Raw genomic sequence first — 11,096 nt, forward strand, 5'->3', positions numbered from 1 at the left:
ATCCTGGAGAAGAGAAACTGACATATGTGGTAGTAAGAAGACAACCATGCACATTACATGATTTAAAAAAAAAAAAATCTATCTTGGTTGCTTCCAGATGGTGGCATTTTATTTTATTTGTTTGTTATTGCTAACATGTATATCCTAAGTATTAATCCATAAATCTTTACTATTTTTATCTTAAAATTAATAATATATAATGCCTAATCAAATTAATTTCAACTTATTACTTAATCTTAAGAGTCTTAAGCAGTGACATCATTTTATTAACAGTAACTGCCATCACTGCCATTTTCATTATTGCAAAATCATCAAGAGACAGTCTGGGTTATGAAAATACACAAAGCTCAAGATGGGATTCTGGAGATTAACAATATTTGCAGTCTCAGACAAAAATTCTGTGTGTATACTTGTATATTTACATACACCCAATATGAAACTAGGAGGCTTTCATGTTCTTATTTGTTTTATAATTATGCATGTAACCACTAAGTGCTTGATGTTCTGTGAGTAGAGTGTGATCTATAAGGAACAAGTAAATCAACAATCTTCAGAAGGGAATGATCTGATAAATGATCAAAATGATTCAATAGGTGAACCCAAGTTCAGATTATCCTAAGTAATAGAATGTAGCTTTATTTTAATGAATTGAAGGTCAAGTAGCTTCTTTTAATTAGAATGGTATTGATTTAAATATTACTTAACTCTTATAAAGATACAGTTGGATACTCAGGTATCTTGATTTTATTTTGCAAAATTCTAATGTAAGGGGAAAATAGATGTGGCTTAACATCAATCTATTAAATTCTTAAAACTCCAACATATGTTTATTGGACTTACCATGGTGATCAGTTCATTAGGTATTTAAATGTTGAATAATGATGCTGTACAACTAAAATTAATATTGCCTGTTAAGTAAATTTTAACTTTAAAAACATAGATTTAATTTTAAATTAATTAAAAACAAAGATTATTTTAAAAATCAAAGGTATAGCATTACAACACCGCTGGGGCCGTGCTCTCTGGCCGCCGCCACCCCAGCCCTTGCCTCCCGTGCACATTAAAGAGCCAACACCATGACTGACTCCAAGTACTTCACAACCAATAAAAAAGGAGAAATCTTTGAATTAAAAGCTGAACTCAACAATGAAAAGAAAGAAAAGCAGGAGGAGGCTGTGAAGAAAGTGATTGCTGCTATGACTGTGGGGAAGGATGTCAGCTCTCTCTTTCCAGATGTAGTGAACTGTATGCAGACTGACAACCTGGAACTGAAGAAGCTGGTGTCTCTCTACTTGATGAACTATGCCAAGAGTCAGCCAGACATGGCCATTATGGCTGTCAACAGCTTTGTGAAGGACTGTGAAGATCCCAATCCTCTGATTCGGGCCTTGGCAGTTAGAACCATGGGATGCATCCGAGTGGACAAGATCACAGAATATCTCTGTGAGCCCCTCCGAAAGTGCTTGAAGGATGAAGATCCCTGTGTTCGGAAAACAGCAGCAGTCTGCGTGGCAAAACTCCACGATATCAATGCCCAAATGGTGGAAGATCAGGGATTTCTGGATTCTCTGTGGGATCTCATAGCAGATTCAAATCCAATGGTGGTGGCTAATGCTGTAGCAGCATTATCTGAAATCAGTGAATCTCACCCAAACAGCAACTTACTCGATCTGAACCCACAGAACATTAATAAGCTGCTGACAGCCCTGAATGAGTGCTCTGAATGGGGCCAGATTTTCATCCTGGACTGCCTGTCCAATTACAACCCTAAAGATGACCGGGAAGCTCAGAGCATCTGTGAGCGGGTAACTTCCCGGCTATCTCACGCCAACTCAGCAGTGGTGCTTTCAGCAGTGAAAGTCCTAATGAAATTTCTAGAGTTGTTCCCCAAGGACTCTGACTACTACAATATGCTGCTGAAGAAGTTGGCCCCTCCGCTTGTCACTTTGCTGTCTGGGGAGCCAGAGGTGCAGTATGTCGCCCTGAGGAATATCAACCTAATTGTTCAGAAAAGGCCTGAAATCTTAAAGCAGGAAGTCAAAGTCTTCTTTGTGAAGTATAATGATCCCATCTATGTTAAACTAGAGAAGTTGGACATCATGATTCATTTGGCATCTCAAGCCAATATTGCTCAGGTTCTGGCAGAGCTAAAGGAATAGGCCACGGAGGTGGATGTTGACTTTGTTCGCAAAGCTGTGCGGGCCATTGGATGGTGTGCCATCAAGGCGGAGCAATCTGCAGAACGTTGTGTGAGCACATTGCTTGATCTCATCCAAACCAAAGTAAATTATGTGGTCCAAGAGGCGATAGTTGTCATCAGGGACATCTTCCGCAAGTATCCCAACAAGTATGAAAGTATCATTGCCACTCTGTGTGAGAACTTAGACTCGCTGGATGAACCAGACACTCGAGCAGCTATGATTTGGATTGTGGGAGAATATGCTGAACGAATTGACAATGCAGATGAGTTACTAGAAAGCTTCCTGGAGGGTTTTCATGATGAGAGCACCCAGGTGCAGCTCACTCTGCTTACTGCCATAGTGAAGCTGTTTCTCAAGAAACCATCAGAAACACAGGAGCTGGTACAGCAGGTCTTGAGTTTGGCAACACAGGATTCCAATAATCCTGACCTTCGAGATAGGGGCTATATTTATTGGCAGCTTCTCTCAACTGACCCTGTCACAGCCAAAGAAGTAGTCTTGTCTGAGAAGCCACTGATCACTGAGGAGACAGATCTTATCGAGCCAACTCTGCTGGATGAGCTGATCTGCCACACTGGTTCTTTGGCCTCTGTGTACCACAAGCCTCCCGATGCTTTTGTGGAAGGAAGTCACGGAATCCATCGCAAACACTTGCCAATACATCATGGGAGCACTGATGCAGGTGACAGCCCTGTTGGCACCACCCCTGCCACCAACCTGGGACAGACTCAGGTTATTCCCTCTCAAGGTGACCTTCTAGGGGACCTTTTAAACCTTGATCTCGGTCCACCAGTCAATGTCCCACAGGTATCCTCCATGCAGGTGGGAGCAGTGGATCTCTTGGGAGGAGGACTAGATAGTCTGCTTGGCAGTGACCTCGGCGGGGGCGTTGGAGGAAGCCCGGCAGTGGGACAGTCCCTCATTCCATCATCAGTGCCTGCAACCTTTGCTCCCTCACCTACTCCTGCTGTGGTCAGCAGTGGTCTGAACGATCTATTTGAACTCTCTACAGGGATAGGCAGGGTACATGGTGGATATGTGGCTCCTAAGGCTGTCTGGCTGCCTGCAGTAAAGGCCAAAGGCTTGGAGATTTCTGGAACATTTACTCATCGTCAGGGGCACATCAAATGAACTTCACCAACAAAGCTCTGCAGCATATGACAGACTTTGCAATCCAGTTTAACAAGAATAGCTTTGGCGTCATCCCTAGCGCTCCTCTGGCCACCCATACACCATTGATGCCAAATCAGAGCATTGATGTCTCCCTGCCTCTCCACATCTTGGGTCCAGTCATGAAGATGGAACCTCTGAATAACCTACAGGTAGCTGTGAAAAACAATATCGATGTCTTCTACTTCAGCTGCCTCATCCCACTCAATGTGCTTTTTGTAGACGATGGCAAAATGGAGCGCCAGGTCTTTCTTGCAACATGGAAGGATATTCCCAATGAAAATGAACTTCAGTTCCAGATTAAGGAATGTCATTTAAATGCTGACACTGTTTCCAGCAAGTTGCAAAACAACAATGTTTATACTATGGCCAAGAGGGATGTGGAAGGGCAGGACATGCTGTACCAATCTCTGAAGCTCAGTAATGGCCTTTGGATCTTGGCTGAGCTACATATCCAGCCTGGAAACCCCAACTATACGCTGTCGCTGAATTGCAGAGGTCCTGAAGTCTCTCCGTACATCTATCAGGTCTACGACAGTATTTTGAAAAACTAATAGACTGCTCTGGTGCCCACCGGCCACCCTGTGATCGGTGCAGCCAAGAACTCTTAACTAGAAGAAATTGTTTTGCTGAGTAGAAGCTGAACCTAAATACACTGAGGCCACCCACCAAGGTAGTGACTAGTCTAACCTGTGCTAAATTAGGCCGCAACCTGTTGGATAGTGTTAGCTTTCTGTGAACTTTGTAACCACTGCTTCAGTCACTTCCCACCTTTGCCTCCTGCTGCTGCTGCTGTCTGTCCTTACCTGTGGGCTTCTACATACTGGGCCAATGGCTGGCATATTTTAGCGTAGTTGGATATTTTGTAATTGAGAGTTCATTTCAAAAGCAGAAAAAGACAAAAAATATTAAAGCAAGGAAAAGTGTCACTGAAAAAAAAAATCAAAGGTATAATTTATGACATTGTAAAGTTAGTGTCAGCATGCATGGCAAAAAAACAAACAGTACAGTTTAGTAGTAATTATTTAATTTCACTAACAGCCATTTTTTACCATAAATTCAATTCAGTAGTTATTTATTGAGAAACTACTACTTATATATTCTAAATAGATTAGTAGACTCTGAAAATACAGGGTTTATGTGAATGAAATAATATTCTAGTTCCTATGACATAAGATTGACTGCAAGGAGTATCTTATTCAACCACCCTTGATATTTATATTAAAAGGTTAAAATGAATTTAATCCATCAATAATAGGATTTAAAAATTCCTGTTGTTATTCAAAATATATTAAACATTTCTTATATTGTTTAGCAGATAATATAAATGTTGAATTACAACTCTACTACTTTATGCCTTATTCTCATTTTTTATAGAATTATTTATCTGTGTATAAGGGTTATATTTATAATTGTTTCTCTGTGCACATATAATGATTTCATAATGGAAGAATTTTGAGTAGAAATTTATTTATTTTTACTTCCCTACCTTATATACAGACCAAAAAACTTGAATTTACAGGGCTATCACCATGATAATAGTAAGATTATGAATGGTAAGTGTGTGTGTGTGTGTGTGTGTGTGTGTGTGTGTGTGTGTGTGTTTAAAATATACATTCTAACACTGTGGAAACCGAAATGATGAGTAAGTGCCAATATTCTCTAGACAATTGTACTGAAAAGTGAACAAAGAGTAATTATATTTCTCTTATTTTCAAAAGATAAAATGTGTATCTCATGAAATAAATTATTATCCATTCAAAAGGAGAGCCCTTTAAAACTACTTCAAAATATGTGCTTTTTTTGAGATGTCTGAAGGAGACATTGGGGACACAAATGCAATTTGAAACATTTTATTTCTACAGTACTGATAGTCTCTGTTATTACAGCTCTTCTAATAGTTAAAGAAGATATGAAGCACTGAACTTTGTGTCAACCAAAGAGAATAGAAAAACAACCCCAAAACTCAATACTGTTTAGTCCAATTTGTGAACTGATTTGAGGCAGGTAATTCAGAGACTGGAAAAACTGTCTTTCACTTAAGAACCAAAAAATCCAATTTAGTGCAGTTGATATCTTTACTCCAGCCAGGAAAGCTGTTTCATCTTCATTTTAGTCTAGATTGCTACTATATGAAGTGACAGGGGGCTTACATGCTCAGGTTGTGTATTTATTTTTTTGAAAAGAACTAAGATGCCATCATTTTTCAATTTCATTTGCAATTTCAATGCTTATTGTAAAAAGGCTCAAAGCAGAAAATGGAGACAGTGATCTCATTATTTTAAATTAACTCAACTTCACAAAGAGAAAATGATTAGTTAAATCATTAGCACATGTCTAAAAATTGAGGCTGTTAGCATGTCTCCCATTCTCATATTTTGAATGAATCAAATGCATTTATTAAGATTCGTTTTGTGAATGTCTTAAAATAACTGCTACCAAGTTTGAATGTCATCTTTTTGACATATATTTTCCTTTCTTCTACTCTGTAACTGGATTTTTTGTTTCTTTCTTTTTCTATCCATCCTTCTATCTATCATTTCTATTTCTCTATTTAAAGATAATTCATTATTAAAATACTGAAACAAATGAGCACTGAATAATGGAAAAATAAAATTAAGATAAGAAAATTATTTAAAAAACATATTAGAAACAGAAATGAGGCTTCATCTGAGCAAAGACATCAGATAATCCAAGTGAAAGAAACATAGAAAACTTAGAAGCAGACTTTGCAAATACAGGGTTTTATAAAACATAAAACAATGATACAGCTATATTTATTACTTGCATTTTTATATATTTTAATTCATGCACAGCTTGTTTATAAGTGATTGACCTGGGTCTTTTCTGGTATAAAATGCTATCTTTCTAATATATCTTGCATTTATTCCTTTTTTTTTCTAGATGTAGTCTAGGCCCTCCATATCTTGTGGTCATCTCAAATTGTTTTCTCACCAAACAATTCATCTATCCCCAATTATTTTATTTTCCCTGGAATTGTTACATTGTTTCCATAAAATCACACCTATCAATATCTCAAAGTTACTAGATATAGTATAAACTAAATTGTTTCAAATTTCAGTAATGTAATTCTATAGTCCAGTCAATCTAGCTCTGATTGATATTATTAAGAGTCTTTTGTTGATATTTTTAGATACTAGCTTCAGCAGAACCATCTTTCAAATCCAGAAATGAAGATATATAATAAAGAGGTAATATGCAAATTGACCCTCACACCCTCAGAAGATGGCTGCCTACGACCAGGCCGGCAGGGGAATTAGTAAGGGACGACCAAACCACTGAACAGCAGGCTGCGTGGGGTGACCAAGTTGGCTGAGGGGGACAGTTGGGGGTGACCAGGCCGGCAGGGGGAGCAGTAAGTGATGACCAGGCAGGCAGGCAGGTGAGTGATTAGGAGCCAGCGGTCCAGGATTGTGAGAGGAATGTCCAACTGCCGATTTAGGCCTGATCTCCAAGGGGTCCTGGATTGAAGAGGGTGCCGGCTGGGCTAAGGAGACCCCCCCGCCATACACGAATTTTGTGCACCGGGCCTCTAGTATGTTTATAAAGACAAAAGCCTATACTTTCAAAAGAAATGTTTCAGAAATGTAAGATACTTCATAAATGTAAGTAGGTATCAACTGTCAAAAGAAACAAATAAAATAAACAATAAAACTGTAGAATGCCGGTATTTAGAACTCTTGGAGGTTAAATCATTGTTATAGCTTATTAACGAGTTAACCCATGGTCATCATTATTGTTTGGTTCTCTTATAAAGATAATCCTAGACATGTGATTCTCAATGAATAAGACAGTCTTCATCAGCACAATTACCTGGGAGTGTCAAAAAACCTCCAGATTTAATTTCCTCCATGCAGGTCCTGTTTTAATAAAAGGTGTCCACAACTCACAAATAATGAGCTCAATCAGTGTTGTGGTCTGACATAATAAATATGCTGTAAGATCAGATAATCAAAATAAAATAGGTGTTATCTTAGCATGTTTTAAGAGTAAGATAAAAATGCATTTTTAAAGGGATTTGCTTATTTTATTTACTGTTGACAGTGTTACAGATGAACCCTATTCCCCCCTTTTGCCACCCTCTACCCAGCCCCTACCCCTCAGACTGAAAGAAAATGGAAATTAGAATTTTCAAGGCATTTTGACATCAGCCTATTAACGGAACCAAACACATTATATTGGAACCATGACATGCTCAGACAGGTCCTGATTGAGAATAAAAATTACTAACAAAGTATTTCCTCACATAGATATTTTATAGGATCTAGTTTTGACATCTGTGCTATGAAGGGAATATAATTTCAAATTCAAGTATAAATAAAAGCAACAATAACAGGTATTATTTATTGCTGAGACAGTACTGAGCTAGATTCATTTAAACCCATTTTATCAATATCTAGATTGGACCTGGGCTTATGATTTACAGTGAAATATCAAAGCTTCAGCGAAAAAATATGTATGTTTATAAATAATTGACTTTAACTACAATATCAACCATCTCAAAGGTGTATACTAATGTAAAAACATACAAATTGTGTCTGTAATTGTTTTTAATATTCACCACTTCAAAAACTCAAGAGTATAAACCATTTAGAAAACAGTGGGGGAGCCCTAACCGGTTTGACTCAGTATATAGAGTGTCAGCTGTGGACTGAAGGGTCCCAGGTTTTATTCCAGTCAAGGACATGTACCATTAGGGGGTGTGCAGGAGGCAGCTGATCCATATTTCTAACTCTCTATCCCTCTCCCTCCCTCTCTGTAAAAAATCAATAAAATTTATATATTTTTAAAAAGTAAAGAACACAGGGGGGTGGGGGATTAGTTTTACCTACCTAGTAGCCAAAATTTAGTTTAAAACAAAAAGTAAACCTAATGAAATATTCTTAAATGGCTCTGATTCTCCAAAATGAATATAAGGAACTTGAATAAAAAAATATGTGAAGTTTGTGTTTTTTCTGTTCCTGGCCTTATAACAAGAGTTCCCTGGTTAGTATACATCAGTTTTTATTTTACATTTTGTGTACAAGCTCTATTATTTAGTTCAGTAATAGACAAAACTGTAAACATGACATAAGTATTCTTGACAGGGGACAATAAATATGTTAATTATGTAAAAGTAGTCAGCTTCTGTTTATCAGGAATGTCCTTCTGAATTTTTCTCTATATGTGTTTTCATAACCTTAGAAGCACAGTGCTAAAATAATACATTAGCTCTCCTGCTGTCTGAAGCTCTTGTCTATTTACCCACTAATGTTTTCAATGCAAAACTCACAGAGGCTCCAATAGTGTCACTAATACTCTGATGATTGGACAGACATGTAAACAAAGAACTCTAATAGGACATACTAATGGGAGAAGTGGATTGCTATGGTGGTAGCATGCATGTGTCTGGATGTGGTCTTTAAAGACGTTACTGTTAAGGAGCTGGCCTTTGGGATGATTCTTCAGATTAAGGATATTATGTGCAGTAAAGACATCCCAGGAATACTAGACATGGACTTATTATTGAATAACCTGGGACATTTGAAATATAGAATACATGTAGAATAGGTACAAAATATATTTTAGAGAAACAATAATTTCATTGTAATTGGCTAGTGAGAAAATGATCTACTTACTGAGGTATGTATAGAAGGTATTATATCTATCACAGGCCTTGAACAACAACAAAAAATCTCAATACATTTATAACATAAACTCCATTTTTATTTCAAAACTTGATAGGAAGAAAATAAATAACTGAAAACGCAACTACAGACCATCTAACTTATGGACAATACCTAAATTTTTAAAAATTAAACTTTAAAATATCAAAAAAAGAATAAAATCTTATAAATTCATTAATATGATTCATTGTATGCACCAATCAAATAAAAACAGTTGTTCCTAAAATATCAAAATACTTTATATTGGTTTGCTTATTTTTTCTCAGGAAATTGACAAAATTATTTTATTGTGTTTTTACTGACATTGTTGATGCTAACAAGTTACCCATGTGTCTGATTGTCATTTTTTGGTGTGTGAGTAGGTGATCTTTGTTTACTGGTTATCTTTGTTCTTCTGATTTTAGATAGATAGATAGATCATAGATGATAGGTAGGTAGATAGATAGATAGATAGATAGATAGATAGATAGATAGATGATAGATAGATAGATAATAGATAGATGATGGATAGATAGATATAGATAGATATCCAGGTTTTATTCTTTTAATTTATTCTGTATGAGGTTATTTGACTTTTTTAGTCCGAGCACAGTGCCTTTAATTTGAAAACTTTGTCATCACCAAAATGGATATTTTTTTTTCTTTTTCACCATTTGTGATGCCTGGAATAAATGGAACATCAATCTAATTTTCCATTTTATCATTGGTGACTCTGTCTTATTTCTTGTTCCCTCTCCTTTTGTTTCACTGTAATGTGCTTTGGATAAATTTTGTGAATCTATTTTCAATGCTCTATCTCTATATTCTGCTGATTTATCTTCTCTCTAACTCTTCCATTGAGTTTTATATTTCAACTAGTGGCCTGGTGCACAAAATTAGTGCATGGGGGGTGTCCCTCAGCCAAGCCTGCACCCTCTCCAATCTGGGACCCCACAGGGATTGGGCCTAAACTGACAGTCGGACATCCCTCTCCCAATACAGGACTGCTGGCTCCTAACTGCTCACCTGCCTGCCTGCCTGATTGCCCCTAACCACTCTGCATGCTGGCTTGCTCGCCCCCAACTGCTCCCTTGCCAGCCTGATCACCCCCAACTTCCCCACCTTGCCAGCCTGATCGACCCCAACTGACCCCCACTGATGGCCTGCTCACCCCCAACTGGCACCACTGCCAGCCTGCTCATCCCCAACAGCCCCCCTGACCGGCCTGATCACCCACAACTGGTGTCCCATCCTGGCCTGATCACCCACAACTGCCCTCCCTTCTTGGCCCCTAACCACCTCTACCTCGGCCCCGCCACCATGGCTTTGTCCAGAAGAATGTCCAGAAGGTCTCCTGGAAGGTCTCCCAGTCTAATTAGCATATTACTCTTTTATTAGTATAGATAGAGGCCTGGTGCATGGGTGGAGGCCGGCTGGTTTGCCCTGAAAGGTGTCCCGGATAAGGGTGAGGGTTCTCTTGGGGGATAGGGCAGCCTGGGCAAAGGGCCTGTGGTGGTTTACAGGCTGGCCATGCCCCCCAGCAGGGACCCTCACCCCATAGGGGCATGGCCAGCCTGGGTAAGGGGCTGAGGACTGTTTTCAGGGTGGCCACACCCCTTTCAGGGAGGGGGTCCCTGCTGGGGTGCCTGGCCAGCCTGGGTAAGGGGCTGAGGACTGTTTTCAGGGTGGCCACACCCCTTTCAGGGAGGGGGTCCCTGCTGGGGTGCCTGGCCAGCCTGGGTAAGGGGCTGAGGACTGTTTTCAGGGTGGCCACACCCCTTTCAGGGAGGGGGTCCCTGCTGGGGTGCCTGGCCAGCCTGGGTGAGGGGCTGAGGGCCATTTTCAGGCCACTCCCTCTGCAGCCAGCCCGGGAGACCCAAACTTCCTCCGTCACCGGGGGTGACCCAAGCCTCCCGCTTGCTCCGGCCTGCTCCATGGCCACGGCCCACAGGCCCCTCCTCGGCAGATGGCCCAGGTGGGCGGGAAGCTTGGCTTCCTCCATTGCCGGGGTTGACCCAGTCCTCCCGCCCGTTCCGGCTGGCTCCATGGCTGCCACCAT

The 11,096-nt window shown here is 39.6% G+C and overlaps 1 protein-coding gene across 1 annotated transcript; it reads left to right on the forward strand.

The window, feature by feature from the left end:
- Positions 1–1,031: 1,031 nt before the first annotated feature.
- On the forward strand, positions 1,032–4,157 carry LOC307103962 (AP-1 complex subunit beta-1-like). The gene is given in 3 exon segments (XM_079778555.1): positions 1,032–2,156; positions 2,160–3,306; positions 3,309–4,157. Coding segments are annotated over 3 exon segments (2,844 nt in total). The 5' UTR covers positions 1,032–1,076; the 3' UTR covers positions 3,926–4,157.
- Positions 4,158–11,096: the final 6,939 nt, after the last annotated feature.

Source organism: Cnephaeus nilssonii (assembly GCF_951640355.1).
Source record: "Cnephaeus nilssonii genome assembly, chromosome: 8".
Classification (NCBI taxonomy): Eukaryota; Metazoa; Chordata; class Mammalia; order Chiroptera; family Vespertilionidae; genus Cnephaeus; species Cnephaeus nilssonii.